Source organism: Trichosurus vulpecula, chromosome 7 (assembly GCF_011100635.1).
Source record: "Trichosurus vulpecula isolate mTriVul1 chromosome 7, mTriVul1.pri, whole genome shotgun sequence".
NCBI classification, from domain to species: Eukaryota; Metazoa; Chordata; class Mammalia; order Diprotodontia; family Phalangeridae; genus Trichosurus; species Trichosurus vulpecula.
Window position 1 is genome coordinate 95,270,997 of NC_050579.1, and position 25,779 is coordinate 95,296,775.

General features: G+C 40.5%; 2 protein-coding genes and 3 non-coding genes across 5 annotated transcripts; 4 read left to right on the top strand and 1 right to left on the bottom strand.

Moving 5' to 3' along the window:
• Positions 1 to 203: 203 nt before the first annotated feature.
• Positions 204 to 12,336, top strand: TCP1 (t-complex 1). Its single transcript, XM_036766477.1, has 12 exons — positions 204 to 631; positions 2,909 to 2,994; positions 3,227 to 3,355; positions 4,461 to 4,558; positions 5,126 to 5,236; positions 7,088 to 7,269; positions 8,496 to 8,622; positions 9,717 to 9,892; positions 10,414 to 10,537; positions 11,245 to 11,437; positions 11,525 to 11,688; positions 11,961 to 12,336. The coding sequence occupies exons 1-12, from the start codon at positions 568 to 570 to the stop codon at positions 12,181 to 12,183; spliced, it is 1,677 nt and encodes a 558-aa protein (XP_036622372.1). The 5' UTR covers positions 204 to 567; the 3' UTR covers positions 12,184 to 12,336.
• LOC118858862 lies at positions 3,991 to 4,127 on the top strand. The gene has a single exon (XR_005010985.1). It is a non-coding gene; the product is annotated as a small nucleolar RNA SNORA29 (small nucleolar RNA).
• LOC118858863 lies at positions 4,875 to 5,011 on the top strand. Its single transcript, XR_005010986.1, has one exon. It is a non-coding gene; the product is annotated as a small nucleolar RNA SNORA29 (small nucleolar RNA).
• ACAT2 (acetyl-CoA acetyltransferase 2) lies at positions 10,549 to 25,779 on the bottom strand. The gene is made up of 9 exons (XM_036766478.1): positions 25,540 to 25,779; positions 24,084 to 24,218; positions 22,734 to 22,915; positions 19,141 to 19,258; positions 18,025 to 18,168; positions 14,701 to 14,823; positions 13,350 to 13,504; positions 12,837 to 12,947; positions 10,549 to 12,618 (listed from the first exon to the last, which is right to left on the bottom strand). The coding sequence occupies exons 1-9, from the start codon at positions 25,592 to 25,594 to the stop codon at positions 12,448 to 12,450; spliced, it is 1,194 nt and encodes a 397-aa protein (XP_036622373.1). The 5' UTR covers positions 25,595 to 25,779; the 3' UTR covers positions 10,549 to 12,447.
• LOC118858859 lies at positions 10,592 to 10,718 on the top strand. Its single transcript, XR_005010982.1, has one exon. It is a non-coding gene; the product is annotated as a small nucleolar RNA SNORA20 (small nucleolar RNA).

Genomic DNA, 25,779 nt, shown 5'->3' on the forward strand with positions numbered 1-25,779 from the left:
GACACACTTCTTACCCTCGGGGAGTTTTTACTTAGTGCTGCAATGTGCTCCCGTAAGCCTAAAATTGTAAACGCAGAGAATCCTTAAATACAGAACACACTTTAAGACAGCAGCATCTTTAATCTTAAGCTTTCGTGCCCCACCCAATAACCGCTTTCTAGAAACCACTAGAATTTCCTAGCCCGCATGCGCACCGCAGCCCCGGCCCAACTGCTCTTCCTTCTTCCGCCAGCACTACAAACCAACTCCTCCCATCCCCGTGCGCTTTCCCTCCTGTCCTTTCTTTGATTGGACCATAATCTTATTGCGTCACTAGTTGGCTTTCCCCGCCCCTTCCCTTCTCCCGTAGTCAAGTTCCCTGGGCTTGGTTATTTCGCACACTTTCCCTCCCCTCCGCCGCATCACCGTGCCCCCCCACCCCCCCGCCCAGTCCAGAGAAAGGAGGGGGCGGGGAAAAAAGGGTTACCCAGCAGCTCCCGCGGCGCCGTTCCCCTTTCCATCCCCGCTCCGTATCTCCACGCTGTTGCAGCTTCTGATTTTCGCGGGCGTGTGTGGCTGGCTGGGAAGATGGAGGGGCCCTTGTCCGTGTTCGGGGAACGGACCACCGGGGAGTCTATCCGCTCGCAAAACGGTGAGGACGAGCTGGGCGGCGGCGTGGGAGGCCTGCTCTGACCCCGGAGCCTCCGTCGCCGCCTGAGGCCTAGGTTGCGGTGCCGGACGGGCCCCACCCCCAGCCCCCCCCCCATCCCATCTCCGTAGGCCCAACCGCGGTCCATTAGCGTGGCGTCGGGGAAGGGAAAGGGCGAGTTCCATTCTCAAGTGAAAGCTTTCAAGGGTCGGGCTGGGACTGGCATGGTGGATGGTTCTGGAGCCGCCGGCGGCCACGTTTTCTTTGCGGTAGTGAGACTCCTGCCGGGGTAAGACGTGCTCACGGCCTGCGGAGTGCTCACGTTTTTACCGAATCAGGCCGGGCCTCTTTTGATAGGGAGCGAACCTCCAACTATTCTTTTGTGGGGTTAGGTGGCACATGTCCGACCCTGCCCTCCACCCCAGATTGCCAGCTTCTTGTGTCTTACTCCCCGATGTTGAGATTAAAGCGCTGCTTTACCTTTAAAGGACCTGATGAAGATCGAACAGCCGGTTCTAGGAGCATGGACCTGGGTGTCTCTTACCCCAGTCAATTGCTGACTCCATGTTTGCTCTCAACAAAAAGAGTACGACCAGAGTTAAAACTGGATGGCACTTTTGATTTCCAAAAAGTATGGAGAAAGTGATAGGCCCTGGGAAACCTTACCACCTCCTCCATTTCCAGTCCACTCCCCAGAAGAGGAGACCCCGGGCTAAAAGCATGGCTAGAGTCTTAACTCTACAAAAGGCCTTAGAAGTTGCCGTATCCAAAGCCCCTACTCTTGAGGAAACGACAGAATGAGGGTGGGAGTCTTACAGCCACTTAATTATGTGATGTTATTGTTAGTGGACCCAGGTGCCGTTGTCTACTCAGTCGAATATGCTGCCTTCCCTTCCTCCAATTTCTCTTAACTGAAAAGGGTACAGCAAAATTAAGCTGTATGACAGCTTTTCGGATTTTCAAGAGTTCTGGGAAAAGGAATTGTTTTTAATTAATTAGATGACTTTTAAATAAAGCGTTAACATATTTCTTCTGCACTTTGGACTTTTTAAAGTCCCTTGCCACATACTTAATTTTGGCTGGAGTTGCTTGATGAAGTATTCTGAAGATGTTTGGTTAGGAGTTAATAAATTTTGGTTGATTGTAAACGGAGAGAACTGGTGATTAAAAAATACCTCCTACCTCTTAAGAAGGACTACTAGGGCAGTTTCAGTTACTGATATGGCATCTTTATTTTTGTCTGGTTTTTGTTGTTAAAAGTGAGGGTTCAATTTGGAATGTGTATTTACAGAAATGACTAGTAGAAAATGAAAAGATACAATTGAAACTATGATAAAGAGAAAGAATTGCCAAAGTCTGGAGGAGAAAGCTAATTGTTCTTTTTTTTTTTTTCTATGTGATGTTGTAAAATGTAAATGGATGGACAATATTAACCAAAGCTTCTTCAAATAGGAAATATATTTCAATTGAGTAACTAAAGATTTAACATTTTTTCTTCAGAGAATAGATTTAAGGTCTGTTTGGTAAGTTTTATTTATGGGTCTACTTTTTAACAGAAATGCTTTGAAATGATTGGATTTTTTAGGAGGTGTGGTTTATACCGATTGGCTTGTTTAAAAGTGCCATACAGGTGCAGCTAGGTGGTGCAGTGAGTAGAGTACTGCCCTGGAGTCAGGAGGACCTGAGTTCAAATGTGCCCTCAGACATTTGACACACTTACTAGCTGTGTAACCTTGGGCAAGTCACTTAAACCCAATTACCTGCCTTCCTCCCTGGGGGGAAAAAAAAAAGTGCAATACAAATGTAAGATTTAGTGTAACAATAACTGCCCACCTGATAAGAGTACAGGATGTAAGAGGGAAATGGGCACTTATTTAGCACATAGTATTTGCCAGGCCCTATGCGAAGTGCTTTACAAATATCTCACAATTCTAGGAGGTAGGTAATATTTGTTCCTGTTTTACAGTTAACGAAACAGGCCCATTTGCCCAGGCTTACAGAGCAAGGCAGTGTCTAAGGCTGAATTTGAACTCTCTTGACTCTAGGTTTAACTTTCTATCCACTGAAACATCAAGCTACTTCCAATAGAAAATAATTGTATCCTAATTCCCGCTATACATGGGAGCTTTTGTCTGAGATTATTAAAATTTTTCTTTCTTTCTCATAGGTATTCTATTCCTTATGAGAAAGCTTCTTGAAGCTAGTACTTTACTGGCAACAAATATCATTTGAAATAACCAAGGTACCTCATTTAATTATCTTGTTTTTATATTTTTACAGTTATGGCTGCAGCTTCCATTGCTAATATTGTAAAAAGTTCTCTTGGCCCAGTTGGCTTGGATAAGATGTTGGTGGATGATATTGGTGTAAGTACAGATGTGGCTTTTTTTTTTTTTAAAGACATCCTAAGGGGTTTTAAGGAATAAGGTATTTTGTGGGAATTTGTTTAATAGTTTATCATGTAAATGCTTGGCTTTTGTTAGTATTGTGGAACTGCATAATAAGTTTATAGGAAATTTCCTTAACATTTTTTAAATGTTTCTCTCATGGTCATACAAAATGCTAATTCTAACGTTTATTGCTCTATTTCCAAAACAGGATGTGACTATTACTAATGATGGGGCAACCATTCTGAAATTGCTAGAAGTAGAACATCCTGCAGCTAAAGTGCTCTGTGAGTTGGCTGACCTGCAAGACAAAGAAGTTGGAGATGGGACCACATCTGTGGTAGGTAGAGACACTAAAAATATGTCAGACTTGATCAGAAAATTGTAATATATACAAATTAAATGAATACATTATCTTGATGTACTAAGTCTGAAATAAAAGTTGGGAGGGGAGAGAAGTATCATGAATCGTTTCATGAACTTTCAGATGGTTAGTTTCTGAGATGTGATAATTGCATTAGCACACAAGGAGGCTATTTTGCATTCTAATGTATAATTTTCAAATGCCAGTGTTCAAAGCCTTGCCTTTTTTTTTCTTTGTGGAATCTTAAGAATTCGTGGAACTTTGGAAAAAACAACTTTATATTGGAGATTTCAGTTTACCCATTTTTCTTAGTCCTTTTGTTTTTACCACCTTCACTATTATATATTTGGAGCTTGTCAGATTTGGATTAGAACTTAGTCCCAATTTAAAGAGCCAGATGAATTTCTAGATTCTAGAGTCATCTAGATTCTTCCTGGGGCCTTGGTACTTTCTGGGCATGGTACCATGTGAGTGAAAGCACTGATGACCAATCTTTCACAAAATTAGTCTTCCCTAAAGTGTGAGAAGAAATCAAAGCCTCAGCTGAAGACAAAAGCTGTTACGTTAGCAGTTGTCACATTTGAGTAACTCAGGGGACACAGGATCAGTATCTTCCCATTTGACTACCACTTTTTCACTTCATAGATTCAGTGGCTATGCTTATGGGATAAAATACAACTGCCATGGTCTGACGGAGAAAGAGTGGCCATGTCTTTTTTTCCTATATGAAATGGCAGAACAATCTAGCTCTATCGTGTGTTCTATTTGACTTAAAAATGATGGTTTAGTTAACCACAGCAATTGTAATATCCTTGTCAAACGTGATAATAGCAGGCAACCTTTTGATTAAGGAGCCTGAAGACAGATAAAATGAAGAAAGGCTCAAGAGTCTTGCTTCCCTATGGCTTAAATCAAAGATTTAAGAGAGATATGTTAATGGCGTAGAACAAAAACTTCCCTTGTTTGTGGAATGCTGCCCTGTTTTCCTAGGGACCTTAGCGATCATCTCTTCTGCTTTGTATGTATAATGAACATTGGTATTAAAAGGTGTGCTAGCTATGAACATTTCTTCTCTCAACAGGTTATTATTGCAGCAGAACTTCTGAAAAATGCAGATGAATTAGTCAAGCAGAAAATTCATCCCACATCAATTATTGGTGGCTATCGACTTGCTTGCAAGTATGATACATTCACAAGAAAATTCATTTTAATCGAAATGTCTGCTCTTAAATCACTTAATCTCTTTTAGTCTCAGTTGCCTTGTCTATAAAATAGATATGACAATCCTTATACAATCCTATACTTTGTAATATCTTGAGCTCCTCTAGAGGCTGATTGTGATGAAAGTATTATATAGATGGGGTGGGGGGGGAACCTAACATTTGCATTGAAGGCTTGAGTTAGTAGTTTTCTAGTTAACTTCACTGGATAAAATGAAAATGTTGCGTTGGCAGTTGGCACATTTGATCGACTCAAAGGGACACAGGATCAGTATCTTCCCATTTGACTACCACTTTTTCACTTCATAGATTCAGTGGTTATGCTTATGGGATAAAATACAGCTGCCATGGTCTGATGGAGAAAGAGTGGCCATGTCTTTTTTTCCTATATGAAATGGCAGAACAGTCTAGCTCTACTGTGTGTTCTATTTGATTTAAAAATGATGCATAAGTTAACCATGACAACTGTGATAGCCTTGCCAAATGATAAGTATTGATTTCTGTATTTTTAAAATGTTATTAATAGGGAAGCAGTGCGCTATATCAATGAAAATCTCATCATTAACACAGATGAACTTGGAAAAGATTGTCTCATCAATGCTGCCAAAACATCTATGTCTTCTAAGATCATTGGAATGTATCCTTTTGTGTTGATTGCAGTTTATAGCTATTTAAATTAATTGAGCCTTTATAGTATGTTAGTTTTAATGTTTCAATTATATGGTCCTAGCATATGGAAGTTGTATTTGGAAACAGCCAAGTTCAGCAGGCAATTCCCAAGGAAAAATTCTGTCTTGAAAATGAGATCTAATGTAGAGTGAGAAGGTTTCCTAATACCTAAGGTTTCTCAGCTAGTTGAAGGTGATTGAATTCAATGTAGTATTTGTTTCATGAGATGATTTCTTGTGGCAAGTGTCCCTGGAATAGTGATTTGCATTTTTGGGAGGGGAAATTTGCAGGAAAGTGAAATTATTTGTTGATAGTTTTCTTAGATTAAGAAATCTAGGAATTTCTTCCTGTCCCTTTGAGATAATTAAAGAGATGGGGAGGAGAGATACATAAGGTATTTTAGAAGGGCTTAGAGATTAGGATTATGTTGACATACACTTAAACATCCACAGTAAAGACTACAGCATGTCTGGATGTAAATAAGAAATACAATTTTAAGACTAAAGAGCCTGATCTCGGATGTGGAGTTTTAGATGAATATGTTATCTAAAAGGAGAGATCTCATTAATACCCAAATGGAATTCTGCCTACCACTAAATTTGTGGGTGTTACCAGTTGGAATGAGGAAAAATGCTTGTCAGGCTAAATGGACTGAAAAAGGTCCATTTGCTTAAAAGATGTTTCCAAGGTGGGGAGAACTAGAAATGCTAACAATCGCCTGTGAAGTAAGTATAGCAGTATTTTAAAGATTTATTATAAGCATTGTTTTTGCCACAGATCATAAGTCTTAAGGTGGCTACAAGTGGAAGATAGCGAGTAAAATAGTTGGACCATAGCTTGTCTCATGCTGTGGAGAAGTTGTGCTAAAAGAGTTCAGAAGAGAGAAGGTAGGTGGAGTGAGTGAAGACAAAGAAGCACAGCCTGTAATTATGGAGCTCTGTATAGGTATAAGCATTTCTTCGGATTTCAAAATTGGGAAGACAAATTGGAAAAACTTTGACTTTTTTATAATTTCTGTAAGTTACAAACAGCAAATTATAGGAGGAGAAGCCATTTCTTTGTCTTTTTTATTATTTAATATTCTATTTTTTCCCCAATTATAAAAACAATTTTTAGTATTCCTTTTTTAAAAGTTTGGGTTCCAAATTCTCTCCCTCCTTTTCCTCCCCCTTCATTGAGAAGGCAAGCAATTTGATATAGGATATACATCTGCAGTCATGCAAAATATTTCCATATTAGTCATGTTGTAGAAGAAAATAGACCAAAAGGAAAAAAAAATCCAAGAAAAATTAAGAAAGTTTAAAAAAAAAAAAAGTTCTTCCATCTGCATTCAGACTCCCATCAGTTTTTTCTCTGGAGGTGGATAGCATTTTTCATCACGATTCCTTTGGAATTGTCTTAGATCATTGCATTTCTGGGAATAGCTAAGTCATTCAATTGATCATCAAACAGTATTGTTACTGTATACAGTGTGTAAGAAGTCATTTCTTAAGTAAGATAAAATGTAACGTAATGGTGTGGGCACTGAATTTAGGAGTCAGAAAATAGGGGTTCTGATTGCTAACCTGGGCAGCTCATATTAATTTTTAGGAGTAATGGTAGTTGTTTGAACTACTCTAAGGTTGTATCAGTGATTTGTAAATTGCAAAGCACCGTGTGTTAATGGAAAGCACTGTTTTAACTGGTTTGTGTTAGTGCTTGTTGCTTTTAGGAGTTTGAGATTGTTGGAAAGGTGAACAGCAAAGACCTTTTTAAAAAAAAATTCCCTTTTACAGTTGATCCATTGCAGTCCTTTTTATCCTTGACACTGTTGGCTTAGTGATGGTGACTTCTTTGCCAATATGGTGGTAGATGCAGTACTCGCAGTTAAATATACAGATGTGAAAGGCCAGCCTCGCTTTCCAGTAAATTCTATTAATGTTTTGAAGGCCCATGGGCGAAGTCAGAAGGAGAGTATGCTTATAAATGGTTATGCACTGAATTGTGTGGTGGCATCACAGGGTAAGCAAGCTTCAAGCAGTTTGCTCTCTTAATTTTTCATACTTTCCTACTTCCTTGTGGGTACCACCAGCCATTCAAGTTTGCCATCTGAGTCTGTTCATTCTGCTGCTTCAATATTACATCCCCCTCCATTCCCATGCCTACCACCCTAGTTAAGGCTGTTATCACCTCTTAATTGTTAGCGTTCATTCTGCTTCTCTTCTCTACCCCTGCCAAAGTGATGTCCAGAAAGCCTAAGTCTGACCATGTCACTCACTGCCTTGCTTGGAAAAGTCTAGTGGCTTCCTGTTACCTAAAGGTTAAGAAAGAAAAGCTGTTTGTTTAAAGCTCCTTGAAGTCTGGCTTCAGCCAGATTCCTCTGCTTGCTGTTGGTTACGTACCACATTGCGTTTGTGATTTCGACTGCTGGGAGTGCTGCTGCCCCCCTTGTCTGAGATGTTCTCTCTCCTTACTGCCACCTCCTACATTTCTGCTAACCTAACCGTCATCCTTCTAGACCCCCATACCTATTTTGTACTACACATGTTTTGTTTTTACTTATATAAGTGTTGTTTTACTCCAGGAAAATGAAAGCTTGGGGACATTTTTGGTTTTGGATCTCTACTGCCTGACCCATGATAGGTGCTAGATAAATTTGTTGAATGAATGGTTCATGCAGGGGATATTGGCAATCATTATTCATCAGCTTTCTCTACCTTTTTTTATTTTTTAACATCCCAGTGATTCAAACTTTTTTTAATAAACTGAACAGTAATATGAATCATAGCACATATTTAGGTCATCCCCATAATATTTGCAGGTCACTTTTTACTCTTTAAAAAGTATAGGGAAAATAGCAGAAACATGATGGATATTTTGAGTGTATATTCCAGTGCCTGGTCCCTCATTGACTGTTATCTCTTTTAAGTTTTACTTTAAGCTAATATGTCAGTCATGATGAATTTATTTTTCAGAACTGGTGGTTGGGAGAATTCAATTCCGAAAGTGACTTTATTTAACAAAGAGCTTTAATAAATTCTATTAGAGAAACTCTGGGTGTAGGGTAGAAGCCTAATTTATTCTTTTTATGCTTCCCTACGATTAAAAGACATGGCTCTTTTTCTCTTTTTTAGGAAATCTGTACTTTTTGAAATTAAAGTTGAAGGGTAATAAGTAATAGTTTAGAGTAGTGTTAAAAAAAAATCTTAATAAATTAAAAAAAATGTGATTTTCCATTTTATTTTTAGGCATGCCCAAAAGAATAGTCAATGCAAAAATTGCTTGCCTGGACTTTAGCCTACAGAAAACAAAAATGAAGCTTGGTGTGCAAGTGGTCATTACAGACCCAGAAAAACTTGATCAAATTAGAAAGAGGTAGGTTGGGGTTCTCTCTCTGTCTCAGTCTGTCACTCTCTCCTCCCTTTGTGTCCCTCTCTCTTCTTCTCTCCTCTCTTTTCTGTATGTGCAAGACAAGGATGCAAATAATTCATGTTTTTATCTGAGCGGGTTAATAATAGAATTATTCACTGAACTGAACTGAATATTGAGTTTATACAGATTAACTTTAGAATAGGCTGTTACCGTGATGTTCGCTTAATACGTAACTTTTCATTGTATTTTGTTGTACTACAAGTATATTTGTTGCAAATGACAGTCACAGATAGGAAACGTCTAGTCCTAGCTGTAGAAGCTATGAAAAATCAAGAAGGAATGTATAGCAAGTAAGACAGTGGGACTGATCCTAACTGCCTCACTTGCTTAAGATTAGTCCTAAAGGTATGGAAACCCTCCTTAGTTATTTCCTGCTACCACAAGTGCTTGTAAAGAATAAAATTTCTGCCTTAAGCATGTTTTTCTGTTTCTTCACACTTGGCTATGCTAACACGATTATTAAAGCTATTGTGGAGAATTACATTGTAATAAGTGAAGCACTTGATGAAGTAATATCAAACTTGTTGGAATGACATTGTCTAATTCTTGAGCTATATTTTTACAATGCACATGTATGTGTATATACATACACGTGTATATATATATGCACATACTTTGTCAAGTATCTTAAATAGCACATATACAGAAAATTATAAAATCACATTGACATTTTAACTTAGATTAAAAATGTGGAAAAGACTTAACATTTTTCTAGTATTTTGAAGCTTTGAAATAAAGTTTCACAATTTATGTTAGCTTGCAAAAATTAATATGACTCTATCATTGGAAATATTAATGATGTTGATAAATTTGAACACAATACCTTGGCAAATTTTTTGAAGCATGAAAAATATCAAGGCCTTTTAAACTTTGTGCAAAGAAGGTTGGTTTATAAATGTTATAAAAGGATAATTTGAATGATGTTAGTAAATAAAATCATGTAGCCTGTATTTCTGTTGAACACTTTATTTGAGGATACTCAAAACTTTTCTGCATTAAGGAAATTTAGATTAATAGTGATTATCATGTCTCTTTAGAGAATCTGATATTACAAAGGAGAGAATTCAAAAAATACTGGCCACTGGCGCCAATGTTATTTTAACCACTGGTGGGATTGATGACATGTGTCTAAAGTATTTTGTTGAGTCTTCAACTATAGCAGTCCGAAGAGTTTTAAAAAGGGATCTTAAGCGAATTGCTAAAGCATCTGGAGGTAAGTCTGAATGTTTAGGAGCTAGTAATTGAATTAGAACTGTTAAAATTGATAAGCCTTTTGCATAGGTAAGCCTTAAAATAAAAGGCACTTTGTGACCTCTCGAAAACTTTTAATGAGGAGCTTAATATTTGCTGTGTGTAAGCTTTAGCACTTAAGAAAGAAAACATAAACAGCTATTTTCATGTAGTTGCTTACCTAACCGAATTTTTAATGATTTTTGGCAAATAAAAATGTAATACTGACCTTAAGAAACTTGTATCAGTTTGGCTCAGTATTCTTTTTGATTCACTTTGGAAAGTGTTAAACTCATCGATGTGATGTGTGGTTGGTCTGTTTTCCTTCGGGGTGTGAGAATATAGTTCCTTTTAGGTCCTAGCAAGCCAACATCTTTTCCTTGTTACTATGTAGGAAAGCAAGCAGTTCTGTGGTAACAAAATTGGTCATCCTTAAATATTTTTGTACAAGAGAAATCAGAGGAAAATGCATGTAAAATTTTCTAATTCTTTTTCACTTAAAAGCAACCATTTTGTCAACCCTGGCTAATCTGGAAGGTGAAGAAAGTTTTGAAGCTTCAATGTTGGGACAAGCAGAAGAGGTAGTACAAGAGAGGATCTGTGATGATGAGCTAATTTTAATCAAAAAGTAAGCCATACTATGGAATACCAAAGTTTATTCTCATTAAGTTGGAGTTACATAATTCCCATTTATTTGCTGCCATTCTTTCAGTAGTATGAGCAGTTATACGCATGGGAGACATTAAGATTAGTCCTGTAAATTAAGGTGAAAACATCATTTCATCTGTGTTACAGGATCTATTACATTGTTGAGAATTTGGAGAGTATTGAGAAACGGGTAACCAGTATCAGAGAGGACTTCTATCTTGTTTGTACCATACAAGGATCAGTTTAGTTTAGGGCACTACTTACCAAAAGGTGGGGGTGGGCCAAGAGGCATCAGACTTGTTCTGCTCAGCCCCAGAGCAGCAGTGAGTAGAAAGATGGGAAGAGGCCTGTTTCTGCAGGATAGAATTAGTGCTAATCCGAAGTGGAAGAAGCGGGTCCCTTTGTAGAGACCTTCAAGTAATGGCTGAATGATTACTCGTTGGGCACATCGTAGGTGTAGATGGGAATAGTGTTCTGATATGGGTTAGACTGGTAGTCACTTGGGTTTTTCAAAAGTCTGAATGACTAATAAACTTTTTTATACCTAGACATTTAATATTGAGGCAAAATGATTTTTGAAGAAATTACTGTTCAGCTGCCTTGTGAAGTATTAACATTTTAGACTTTTTAATTCTGTAATTCTGGTTTATTAAAACGAATTGGTTAACCAAGCCTGTTTATTAACAGCACTAGAGCTCGGACATCTGCCTCTATTATCTTACGTGGAGCAAATGATTTCATGTGTGATGAGATGGAGCGCTCTTTACATGATGCTCTCTGTGTAGTTAAGAGAGTCCTGGAGTCAAAGTCTGTAGTGCCAGGTGGTGGTGCTGTAGAAGCAGCGCTTTCCATTTATCTGGAGAACTACGCAACCAGCATGGTAAGAACAGTTCAGAGACTGGGGAAGGTGGAGGAGGAGAACCTATTCCCATTGCTCACTAAAGTTTTTCCTTTTTTTCCCCTGCAGGGATCACGGGAACAACTTGCTATTGCAGAATTTGCCAGATCTCTTCTCATTATTCCCAACACACTGGCAGTTAATGCTGCCCAAGACTCTACAGATTTGGTTGCCAAGTTAAGAGCTTTTCATAATGAGGCTCAAGTTAACCCAGAACGCAAGAACCTAAAATGGCAAGTGTTAATTTTTCTACTTTTATTGTCCTCTTGCATGTACCAAGAAGGCAGAATTTTGGGAGTGCTTTTGTCTAAAGGTTAAAACATTTAATAGAATGGAATCTTCATTACTGATGGAGGCACAGGGAGGTGAATAGCTTCCAGGAAGTATGTTTATATGCAAGCACCATATATTTAAAACAACACTCCAAGGGTGAGGGAAGGGAGATGGCTTTATTAAGAGATGAAATAGCCTTTGTTTTAATACCATTCTTTCTTTTCAATTGCAGGATTGGTCTTGACTTAATCAACGGCAAACCTCGAGACAACAGGCAGAGTGGTGTGTTTGAACCTACCATGGTCAAAGTTAAGAGTTTGAAATTTGCAACAGAAGCTGCAATTACCATTCTTCGAATTGATGACCTCATTAAGTTACATCCAGAAAGTAAAGATGATAAAAGAGGAGGAGGAGGTTATGAAGATGCAGTTCACTCTGGGGCTATTGAAGACTGATCTGATTATCTTTATTTATAACAGTGTTGAGATTAGTTTCATCCTGTACCGTTGTCTTGCACTTAGTGTATAGACATAAAAAATACAACAAGCTGTCATGTTGACTTGAGTTTTTAAAAGGGAGATGAAATAAAACATCTTTCCTCTGCTGTTTTTTGGTCCCTGAAATGTGTTCACAGGTAGTTAAATTAGTTCATTTTTTAAGACTTGAACTAAAATGTGGTTAAATTTTACTGGAGACCAAGGTTATAAAATTTTTTCTTTTCATCCTCTTTGAACACACATTGCTATTCCCATCCCTCCTCCAATGCACAGAGCAGCAACTCCACGGGTTCCACCAGTTCGCTCCAGTGTATGTAGTAGAGTAACAAGAATTCGACACCCTGAGGCTCCAATGGGATGCCCCAAAGCTATGGCTCCACCTTGAATGTTGACCTAAAAAAAAAACCATTTAAAATCTCCATATTTGCTGTAAATGAAAATCATTTTCTTTGGAGGGATCCAATGTCTAGCTTAAACTTTTCCCCTCTGGATCAGCTATAGGATCACCTATAAAGCAGGCAAGGAAATAAGCATTTCTGTGCCAGGCACTGTGCTGAGGATTTTTACAAATAGTCATATGACCCTAGAAAAGTATCAAATGATAGACTCACCTTTTCTGGATTCAAACCAAGTTCCTTTGATATTGCTACAGAAAGCGATGCAAAGGCCTCGTTGATTTCAAATACATCAACATCCTCTAGTGTCCAGTTTGCTTTGGCAACCTAAGTGAAAGGGTAACATTAAATCTATTGGTGAGTATAGGTAGTATAGTACTAAGAAAATTTCTCAGCCCCTTTTCTGCCTTGAAAACTCCTCCCCCTCCCCCCAATAATGAGTTTAACCCTTCACTACCCATGCAATTCTCACAAAGTTATAAATTGCAGGACAGGTACACCAGCAGACTGTTCAGTGGAAGGTTTCTAACCATGGATCTCATTCAAGAAGGAAAAGAATGAGTGGTTGTATGGCATAATAGAAGTTGGGTTTGGAACCTAAGGATCTGGATTTGAAAGCCTCTGTGGGTTCCTAATTCATCAGAAATGAAGGGTTGAGACTATATGATCAACCTCTGAGGTCCCTTCCATCCATAAAATCCTGATTACTATTTAAAATTCAGTACTTACAGCCTGCTTTATTGCTGGAATTGGTCCTGATCCCATAATGGCAGGATCTACACCAACCTGTGACCAGGATACAATTTGTGCTAAGGGTGTAAGACTTCGTTTTTCTGCTTCTGACTTTTTCATGAGGACCACAGCTGCCGCTCCATCATTCATTCCTACCAAAGTGTTTAAGATACACATTATTCTCAACCCATGCCAAATCTCTTCCTGTCACCTAATAGTTTGTACTTAATACCCACGATAGAATGCTACATAGTATGAAGTCTCACCTAAAAATTTTGGTTAATCTACCAGATTCTGGTATGCTGAAATGCTCATATTGCACATGATGGATCCCACAATTTATAAATGTCGAAGACAACTGACAAGTGTAGTTATGCCTTAAGTGGAATGGCTCTTAAAAAAAAAAGGCTAGAATGAAAGGTCTTGCAGGAGGAGCGATGCCTACTTTATACCACCACTTAGTAATCTCAGTATCCAGATAACCTGACTTCTTCCCCTTAACTACCACCCAAACTAACAGGCATTTACACTGCACCTTCAGTGTGCTAGGCACTGCTAAGCTCATTTTGCTCTCACAACAGCCCTTTGAGGTAGGTGCTATTACCTGTTTTACAGTTGAGGAAACTAAGGCAAACAGGTTTCCCAGGGTCAGCCACACAGCCAGTAAGAGTCTGAGGCCTGATCTTAACTTGGGTCTTCCTGACTTAAAACCCAGTGCTCTAGAAAAATGTCTCTCACAGGTGTGCTGGCTGACTTCTTTACTCTAAGGTTAGATGCCAGAGACCCAAATTAACTTGTTAGTACTTAATAAGATTAAAGCAATGAAAAAAAACTGAATGAAGCTAACAAAATATTAATAGCACTCTGTAGTAACAAAGAATTAGGAACAATATATGTATTGGGGAACAATTGAGCAAATATATATGAAGGTGGTAGAACATGCAACTGTAAGATACGATAACATGAGGAATACAGAGAAACATGGGAAGGTCTTCATAAACTTACAGAGAGAAATAAAACAGAACCAGAAGAAAAACACATTAAAATGACTAGGACAATGTAAGTAAAAAATAAAAGAAAGTTTACTCTGAAATAATGGCCACTGAGAAGAAAGAAAAGTCCCTTCTATTGGAAAGGGGGGGGGTCTTTGAGCACAACGTTACACATACTCTCAATCACTGTATCACACATTTCTTGCTTCACTTTGTTTAATAAGAAGGGTTCAGTTTTAGAACTGGGTAAAAAACCCACAGCACCACTCAGGAAGAAATGAACAGATGACAGCTTATGACCACAAAGATCAGTGAGCTGGGAGTATCTTTCCTACCACACTCCCCAAAAAACTCACCTGAAGCATTAGCAGCAGTTATTGTTCCTGATCCATCCGTCAGAAAGCAAGGCTTCAGTTTGGACATCGCTTCTAAAGTGCTTCCATGGCGAGGAAATTCATCTGTTTTAACTTCCACAGGTCCTGAAAGGAGAAAAGCAACTCCCTAAGAGTCGTTCCATTACAGACACGGCACCGGGCTTTAGCAGAAACTCGAAAACATATAAATGGAGGTTTATTAGCAAGGAGTACGTAACTCTGCCAATGAATTCTATCTTAAGGGATGTTCCTTTGAAAAAAAAAATGACCATTAGGATAGGCTGTTAGAAGAATATCTGTTAGAAGGATATCTCATTCCTTTCTGCTGGCTCTGCCATATTCCAGTGAGTTGCCAAAATGACAAACAAAAGGAAAAAGGAGAGGGACGCAATACATGTTTTCTAGGCCATTTCAAAAACATGGTGTTGTCCCTTTGGCTACATATATGTGAATATTCAAGAAAGGTGATATTGTTCATATCAAGGGTATGGGCACAGTTCAGTAAAGGATGCCCTACAAATGTTACCAGGGCAAGAGAGGACAGGTCTATGTTACTCAACATGCTGGAGGCCTTGCTGTAAACAAACAGGTTAAGGGCAAGATTCTAGCCAAGAGATTAATGTATTTATTTAGCATATTAAACATTCTAACAGCACAGACAGCATCCTGAAGTGGGTAAAAGAAAATGATCAGAAAAGGAAGGAAGCCAAAGAAAAATGCAACTGCGTTCAACTGAAAAGCCAGCCTGCTCCACCCAGAAAAGCACGCTTGGTGGGAACCAATGGCAAGGAACCTGAGCTGTTGGAACCAATCCCCTATGAATTCATGGCATAAACGACTGTTAAAAAAAAACCAGTAAAAAATCTTGGATTATGAAAAAAAAAAAGAATCTCATATAGGTTTATGCCCTTTTTTTTTGCAGTGGGAGGCAGCTTGGGGTGAAGAGGGAAACTGGTCTCCCTATCCTGACCAGGCTGGAAATGCTAGACCCCAATACTGATTGGTATGGAAGCTTGAAGCTACTCCATCTTCCCTACCTGGGTCAGTTTAACCCTCATTATGTAGCCTGGTGACTCTATGCCCCACAACCGGGGAGCACTTCAGGATTGAGGGCCTTTTCATGTTGCAAGTTGAAGGCTCTGGCCAAACAGTTCCCACTGCATAGGCTTCAAACTGCCAATGAACTGCTCTCGAAGTTACTTAAAGTGAGAGCTACATTTCACCTCGGAATGCCCTTAAGAGGTCAGAAGATGTGTGTGATGGAGAAAATCATACTTTTTCTCTGGGCCCAGCTTCTCACCTGATAAACTGGTAAAGTCAGACAGGGTGCCTAAAAAGCCTTATGACTCTAAAGGTGCCATGACAGAGACAAATGAAAACAGTATGATCCCCAATGGATCTTGTCACTTCAACTAACAAATAGAGAATTTTCAAAGGCCTCCTTACCACAATGACAAGAGTATAATTCTTTATAATCCATTTTGAAATTCTTAGATAAAACCATTGCCTTTTCTTAATCAAAAAGATCACCAACACTAAATGTGCTCAATAACCATCGATGTGGCCTTTAGAGAAAGATATTTAGTTATGTTCCAGTGGCTGCTTTTCAAAAGAACGTTTTCCAGCAGCTGCTTCAGATGATGAAAATACTGAGCCTAGTAAAAAGCATGCTGTTGAGATAAAAACACAGGCAGGCAGACTTAGTTTACAGTTCCAAGTCTTCCACTCAAGAGCTGTAACTCTGAGACCAGACATTTCATCTCCAAGCTTCTGTTTCCTTATCGATAAAGCAAAGGCTGGACTAGCATACTATGTGTACCAAGTCCTTCAGTAGTAGGTAAATTCCTAAAGGGCTGGGGCTATCTTTTGCACATAGTAGGTGTGTAACAAACGCTTGTCTCACTTAGCTAATGATTTCTGAGGTCCTTTTAAGTTCTGAGATGCTAAGATTCTCTACAAACCAGGCCACTTGCTTATTTTCCCTAGAACCTTTGAGAACATTCCTATATAATCATGGCCCCAAAAAAGAGCTATGAGAAGGCACCTCCCCCCACTTTCCTGCAGAGTTGGAACTTGGCAAATACTTTCAGATGATCTTATTTTTTCTGCTTCTTGTTTTTTCCCCACCTTCGGTTTTTGTGTTAAAAAATTATTATTAAGTAGCATAACTACCTAGGAGGAGAGGGGGGAATGATACAGGAGAAAATCTGGATGACAGAAAAACAAAAAGCTATTAATAAAAAAGCACTTTTAGAAATTCTAGTATGGGGGGGGAGGCAGAGCCAAGATGGTGGCTGGAAAGCAGGGACTTGCTTAAGCTCTCCCCCAAATCCCTCCAAACACCTGTAAAAAATGGCTCTGAACAATTTCTAGAGCTGCAGAACCCACAAAATAGAAGAGGGAAGCAGGTCTGCAGCCCAGGAGAGCCTGGATGGTCACTGGAAAGGCTCTATCACATGGTGCTGGGAGCGGAGCCAGGACAGACCAGACCGGGAGTCAGATGGAGCAGGCCAGTGGGAAAACTGCTAGACAGGATTACAGAGGGGTCTGGTCCCAGCCCTGGGAGTGGCGGAGGTGGCATGGTGGTGGCTATGGTGGCAGCAGCAGCAGGAAACTCCTGTGGCTGCTTCCAGAGCTCCAGCATCAGCTGCTTCCAGAGTCCTTGGCTCACTTGGTGGGAGGAATCAAGCGTTGGACCAGAGCGGGAGTGCAGGGCTTAATTTGCCCTGCTTGGATCTGGGTCTCAATTCTGGTTGGTGGTTCTTGGGGGAGGAGGAGCACTGCTGTGGCAGAGCTTGCAATGACAGTGAAGTAGCTCTGAAAATAGCAGCACAGCCCCTAAAGCTTGCGACAAAGCACTCTCTACTCTACAAGCAGTCATACCCTGACAAAAAGCTCAAAGGTGAAGTAGTTGGCTGGGAACATAGCCAGGCAGCAAAAAAGGACATAGACTCAGACGCAGACTCCAGAATCTTTTTTTGGTGACAAAGAAGATCAAAACATACAGACAGAAGAAGTCAACAAAGTCAAAGAGCCCACATCAAAAGCCTCCAAGAAAAATATGAATTGGTCTTAGGCCATGGAAGAGCTCAAAAATTTTGATTTTGAAAAGCAAGTAAGAGAAGTAGAGGAAAAATTGGGAAGAGAAATGAGAATGATGCGAGAAAATGATGAAAAACAAGTCAATGACTTGCTAAAGGAGACCCAAAAAATACTGAGGAAATTCTAGTATGTCCTTGTTATATGCTTTTCTCCTTATATTTAAATTTTCCTTCTAGTGTTTTATCTACTGCAATCCATACCTACCTTTTCTGGAAGGCACAGAAACAGGTACAATCTCTTTGTCAAAATAGCCCGCTTTTTGAGCATTCTCTGTCCTGTTCTGTGACAAGAGAGCATATCCATCTTGGTCTTCTCTACTCACTTTCCATTTCTGTGCTACATTTTCAGCTGTTGGAGAACAAGGCAACAAAATATATTGGTATATACATGGTTGGCTTCTAAAAACAGAAATATGTTCTACTAAAAACAAGCATCTGCTTTCAACATCAGCATTTACACACAGACTGATCTAAATAATTTCTCTCAATCCTTGTTCTAGATTGTTCTTAAGTAGATATCATGGGTGGAAGTTGTGATGTGACTTTTAAGAAACTATTTTCTTCCCACATAATTTATATCATCTCCTACAAAAATGAAAAAAGGAATGCTGGGAACACGTATGAGGCACTGTGTGATGAGGTTGGACAGTCTACTTGGATTGAGGCCAAAAGTACAAAGAGCCCAGAGAGGGACATTTAGTAAAGCCAGGTGGCATCATTTAATTTAGCGTACTGACTTCTGTGCATCCCAGCAGGGGCCAAGGTCTGACTCCCAGCTCATCAGGAAAGAAGGCATCCCTCTCTGTGAGATCCTGTTATTCTTTCCCTGCCCCATCCCCCACTCCCTGCCTGGGAACATCACTAACCCCCAAGTAACGTTAGATATGCTTAGTGAATTAATGTCAACCTTTCCAGCTTTGAAGAACAGTTTCAGAATACAGAATCCTCCTATAAAAAGGGAGTGAGATATTCAGGGACTTAAAACCATCCAGTACTAATCTAACATAATTTCGGGAAGGTAGAAAGGATGCCCCAAAGGTCTGGTTAACATCATCTGGCTAATAAGCAGAAGGAGACAAAAAGAGGGTAAGCAGACAGGTGAAGATCTTCCTATCAAAGCACTGGCTGACTGACCTATAGTAAATCCTGTAAGCGCCCTAGGCCTCAGTTTCCCCACTTGTAAAATGAGGGGGTTGGACACCATCTTTAAGGTTGCTTCCATCTCCAATACTCTACAATGATAGGGGCATAATTATAATCAATTCACAGCAATCTTACATTTCTATAATTTCTTTTAACCGAAGCTGTTTCACTACCTTACCTGTAACACCCATGTGATAGTTGTGGAATGCATCTGTAAGACCGTCACAGATCACGGTATCTTTCAAAGGGGTCTCTCCCATTTTCAATCCTGTTCTCAAGTGAACAAAATGAGGAGCCTGGGAACAAGAAATATACCATCGATTTAGATAGCGATCGGCAAGTCCAACCGAATCCTTTCCTCGGGGTACTAGGCAAAAAAAAAAAAAAAGGTTGAGAGAATGAGCTGATCTTAATAAAAATGTAAGTGAGATTCTGCAGCTAGCCCAGTTTGAGAGAAGTACAGAGCGCATAATGTGCGTGTTAAGGATGTGGTTACAGCGGTGAATCTGAGAACTACAGTAATTTCAAAGTAGTGATGAGCATAAATGAGATTTCAAGATATCTACAATCGTAATGAGACACTAAAACATCTGTGATTTCTATTGATGACTACATCATGCGTATTGCTAATGCTACTGTGGTTTTGTTGCCTACAGCCATAATTGAAGGAAATGCTTAATTTCAATTCAAGTCAGTGAACATAAAGATGTGTTGGTTTGTTTGCTTTTCTTCTTTCCCATCCAAGTTTAAGGACCTCCTGCAATGTAGCCACAGACTCCTTGGCCTATATTGATGCTGCTGATGGGGTGCCTGTGCTTGGACCCCAATTCCAAAATCACATTTCTGTCTCAGGCAGTTTCTCTCCAACCCAATGACCGCATGCTCTAGCAAAACAGGACAGCATGCCCTAGCAAAACACTTCTCTATCTTCCTGATACAGTAGCCTGCTACACCTATAAAATTTATTAGTTTGAACTGACTATGTACTGGCTGAACTGGCTGTGTACTCACCCATTGGACTACTATATTTATCTTGGACTCCTCATTCACTCCCTAATGTTTATCTTGTCTAACAAGACATTGATGGGGGCAGCCTGAGTATTTCTCAATCAGGCCTGACCCTTAATCATTCAGACCTAAAACCACACCTCTCTGTAGCTTTGGGCTATTTCCCAGTGAACACTGGGTAAAATACCTCCACAGTAGATACTAAATGTGCATGTTCCTTTAAGAACTCCTTAATCACTCCCAAATCCCACCCTGAATCACACAGCATATATGGCACATGTTTTACTATAGTTTATCCTATATAAACTTCACCTGTATCCCTCTAAGGTTGTAAGTTCCCTAAGAACTCTTGCCCGCTGAAAAGTGTAATAAATCTTTGCCACCTTGACTTAAAGAATGCTTGAGTCTGCGAATTCATTCCAGACGACCTTGCCTGGGAAACATCAGCCTTGGAGTTCCTGGACTGCCTCAACCCCACAACTACCATCTGAAGACATGCGAAAAGGCTTTGGGAAATAATACTCCTTTAACAGCCCTCACAGTGGGAAAGACCTTCAGCGAGCATTCATCTCCCTGTTCTATGTTTCATCTGGTTCTTAGGACTGGGTGGGAAGGGGGGGTCACTGAACCAGATTATTTTTGTTACCTATTTTAAGGATTCTTAAATGATTTTGATACATGTGTGAGAGATACCTTGTTGGGAAAACTCCTGAAACGGCATTTTAATCTACCAAATCAAATGCTATTTTATAATCAACAAACAATAAGCAGTTTGTGTTTTCTTCTGCAACATGACTAACATGAAATATGTTTTCTATGACTTCACATGTATAATCAATATCAAATTGCTTGCCTTCTAAAGTAAGGGGGAAGGACAGGAGAGAGAATTTGGAATTCAAAATTTTAAAAAATGACTAAAAATATTTTCGCATTTAACTAGGAAGTATTTAATAAAGTAAATAAAAATGACTTAAAAAATAAGCACTATGGGCCCTGTATTCTCTAAATCAGAGGTTCTCAAAATTGTTTTTGTATCTGTAGAAACCTGTGGATCCCTTTTCAGAACAAAGTTTTTAAATGCATAAAATATAAAATACAAAGGATTACAACCAATTATATTAAAATCCAGATGTTGAAATATATTTTTAAAATTGTGGACCCCTGGTTAAGAACATATTCTAAATAAGACAATTGTGTTACTGTAAAAATGTGATTTCTTTTGATGACTACATCATAGGTATTGCTAATAAATGTACAAAATCAAGTATCATTTACAAAAGTCTGCCTATTTCCTAATATCCTCAACAAAAATGTCACACACACACATACATACATACACACACACACCACGTAGTTAAGTCCCATAAAATTTTTAAATAGATGCCAGAGTAGGTACGGGTCAGTAGTTATTATTGTTCTCTCACTCAACTTTTTTTGGTATTGTGTAAGATCTGAGGCTTTTTTTTTTGGTCATATTTTTGGTACCTTTTCCTTTTTCAGGTATCTTGTGAATGGCTCCCCATTCCTCGGGGCTCACTATATTAATGCCAAACAATTCCAGGACCTGATTAACTTAAACCCACTGCAGATCAGAACTGAGCTCAAAAGATCCACCAGCCTCAGCCTCTCCAGTAGCAGGGATTACAGGCATTCACCACCACACCTGGCCCTCTCTTTGCCCTTTATCCCATTTCTATCTCATCTAAAAGCACATTGGGGACTGTAATATTAAGAGTCCAAGTGTATCCTGGATGGTGAATAAAGTCTGTGATAAAATTATATGCAAATTTCTTCCAATTCTCTTTTGTTTCGCCTTCCCATTTTCAACTTTAAATAAGCTTTCAACCTTAAACCATGCTTAACTCATGGGTTAAATGCACTCTGCATGACTTTCTGAGGTTTCTTTCCAAGATTTCTTTAAACTGGTTTTACAATTCATTGCTTCCCTCTGCTTCACTTGGTACAACTGCTCAAAATCTTTATCATCCTCTCCTCTCTGTAAAATTTTACAAACAAGTTTGTATTTTAAACTGATGTTGCCTTTGGCTACCACTCCAATCTGCGTGGCAATTAAGTCACCTGTTTGTTGCCTAACTGGCTATTTAGGCTCCTTTGGCCTTCTGGCTATAGCAGTTTATTTATTTCAATCACACTTCTAAGATGATTATGGTTTCTGTACTTTCTTCTGAGTGTAACTCATTTTTCATTATCAATAACAGGTTAGAATAGAATCGTTTCAAGAAAGGAATTCGAGGAGTTGGTTTTGTCGTGCACCAATGATCACAGACTTGAGGACCCAGAGGCAAGCTAGTCCAGTCCCCTCATTTCACAGATGAGGAAACTGAGGCTAACACAAGTCAAGTGACTTGCCTAAGGTCACAAAAGTAGTAAAATGGCAGAGCTGAGATATATAAATACATTTCACACCATCTGACAAAGTGTCGAACACTAAGATAAAGGGAATCCTATTGCAGCTTTTCTCCTTGCAGTCTTCTTTCCAAAAAGAAAGGAAGGCACAAGTGTATATCTTCTTGACCTTCAAGTCAAGTCATTGTTACTCAAAAACTAATTAAACAAATGGGTTGGGTTCAAGGGTCATCAAATTAGGGCAGTTCATTTTCTCCCCTTAATTCACTCTTGTTTGGTTCATAACTCTTCTTAAAAGAAGTCTGGGGGCGGCTTATCTTGATGCTAATTAAGTAGCATTTTTTTCTTGTTAGGGGAAGAGTCATGGAGACATTTTCATTTCTACAGAGGCCATACCTTGCTCATGCTTTCCATGCCTCCTGCTACAACAATGCTGGACTCTCCGATCCCAACAGACTGGGCCCCAAGGCACACAGCTTTGAGGCCTGACCCACAGATCATCTGACAGCTCCAAGCTGGCACGGCGTAGGGGATCCCGGCTCCCACGCTGGCCTGTCGAACAGGATTCTGACCACAACCTAAAAGAAGGACCGGTTGCCAGAGTCAAGGGTTTGCATTAGAAAGCGTGGCAAACATTCACAGGGATTAGCGAAGACATCGAGTTTTGACACACTGTCAGCAGAGGACAGTGGAGGGGCATTACAGTGAGCAGAAGCAGGAAATGAGTGGGAGGCTCTCTAATGTGGTTGATTAGAGTCCTCCTGAGAAGTGTGGCTGACAGAGAGCCAAGAAGACCTGGGTTCAAATCCTGGCTGCGTGACTTTGAACAAGTCAATGTTCTAAGCAGCCCCTAAGTTTCTAAGTTGCAGAGAAGGTGCCTACCTGCAAAGGTGGAAGGCATTTCCTCCCCTGGAAATTCCCTTTTTAACCAATGATATCACAGATCTAGCCCCTATCCTTATTCCTTTTTGATTCAATCAGCTATGAAACAACTAAGGAACACAGAGAAATGCAAGAACATAATACAGTAGGGCTAGCTATGATCAAACTTTAGGCTCTGCTTTTTTCTTTATGCCTATCAGGCAGCTCCACGGCAAAATGGATAACGGAGCACCAGGCCGGGAGTCAAGAAGACCCAAGTTCAAGTCCAGCCTCAGATACTAATTGTGTGACCCTGAGCAATTCTCTTAACCTTTGCCTGCTTCAGTTTTTTCAACTATAACACGGGGATAATAACAGTACTTGCCTTCTTTGTGAGGATCAGATGAGATGTTTTCAAAGCACTTAGCATGTTGCCTGGTGTATTAGAGGCATTTAATAAATGCTTTGTTTCCTTCCTTCCTTCCTTCCCCAACGTTAGGGGAAGGTGGTGGTATCAAGCACTCTTATGTATCTCAGAGTCTCTCCTAACGCTTGAGAAAAGTAACTTGCTAATTTTATTCACATGAAGATGTTAGGGATTACTGTGTTAGCCTCTCAAAGGGTAGCTATATTTTAGTTTTTAACACAAAAGAATAAATCTCTAACGGTAAAAATTCAGAGAGGTACACGGGGGAGGCTCTGTGGCTCTTGAACATTAATGGAAAAGAAGTGAATCTGCCATAAATTCAGAGAAGGCTTCCTCAGAGTCCTGAAATGGAGTTGGCAACAACAGATCATTAAAGCAGAATGTAGGAGAGCAGGTAGGTAGAGAAAGGCCAAAATCTCTAACAAGCCCAAAAATCTGAAATTCGGCATTAGGCTTACCCGCTGACAAAACATGCCCAAAAATGACCTCGGACACCTCGTCTGGAGGAACGCTAGCCCTTTTTAGGACTTCTTTAATGACGGTGGAGCCCAGCTCATGGACAGGGACGGTGGATAACGCACCATTAAAAGATCCTGAAAGAAAACATGAAAACTTTAACTGAGCTTCTCAGAGGGAGCCAGTGGTTTTGGAAAAACACACTACTTGGGTACTGCCACCTCCTCCAACCCCAGCCCACCGTTCCCTAAACAGCTCATCATTAAGGGTTAGGCATTAAATTAGGACTGAAGAAGGCAGCTCTTTTTAAAGGAAGCCCGGTCCTCTTCGGCATTGGTGATTCAGGGCTTCTGGTCCGCTGACAGGTTGATGCCATAACTTATCAGAGATGATGCTAATGAAGGGATGGATACCTTATGGTCTTTAATTCCTGAGACACTAAAACGGTGGAGCTGGGAGTCTGAAACACCCAACTTTCAGATCCAGTCCCAGATACCAAATCACCCCGGGTAAGTTGCTGAACCTCCGTGCCTCAGTTTCCCCAGCCTTTAAGTCCCCTTCTAAGTGGGGTTTGTTGGAGCCGGTTCTAACTGGATGACCTTAAATTTTCAATATAAGCATTTACACCTAAAAACCAGCAATTGCTATAAATCTGAGCCTGATTTACGGTTCTGCTGATTGTCTAGACTTAAGTGTTAATAACGTTAATTCAACTTAAAACTGCGTGCGTGTACGCTTCCCCCCACCCCCGGAAAATCCGATTAATAAACATTTACCGGCACAGCTTTGCTTCCAACTATACAATTATGATCCAATGAATCCTCCGTTCATTTCTCTATCAATGAAATTTCTCACTTGCCTAGCTATACCACAGTAAAACTATAACCCAATGCATCCTCCGTTCGTTTCCCAATTAATGAACTACACCCTTGCTTGCCTATAGATACTGTGGTAAAACTATAATCAATGAATCTTCAATTCATTTCTCAATAATCGATCCCCACTCTTACTTAGACGAACGCTTCCCAAGCCCAAAAGCAGGGTTACCCCGCCCCCCTGAAAACATGAGGTAAGCCGATGGCTCTACTGGGCGCTGACCAATCAGAGGCCGGTCCCGAGAGCACTATCTCTTCCCCAGCCAATGGTGTGCTCAGCATTCGAGGTGGTCCTACCTCGGCGAGCCAATCACCGCCAGAGGAGCCGGAGTCGGCCGGGGGCGGAGCCACCCCTCGTCCGCGAGAACGTACTCTGTGTCTCCGCGCGCGGGTCCCCGGCCCCTCACAGGGATCTCCCTCCCTTCTCATTTCCCCGTCCCGGACCACGCGACGCCACAGTCACGCAGGGCAGGGGGTCTCGAAGAGAATCTCCAGCCCCACAAGCCCCCGAGCCAGCTCCGGCCGCTGCCCAAGCCCCACGCGCCAGGGGCCCGCTACGTCCAGCGTGGGAGCGGCCGCTCACCTATCGCAGTTCTGGCCGCGGACACGATGGCCACGGGGTCCGAGCCTGCGTTCATCCTCCGGCTGGTCTAGGGCGGCGGCTGGAGCTGCTCGGCTGCACGGCTTCCCCGGAGCGTGTTCGGGTCTCGTCTCTGCGTGGCACCGTGGGGTTCTGGCACCTCACCTTGGGAGGAGGGGTCCGGGACGGAGACCCCTCCTCCTTCTACCGCCTTCCCCACCCCTTCCTCCTCGGCCCGCCTCC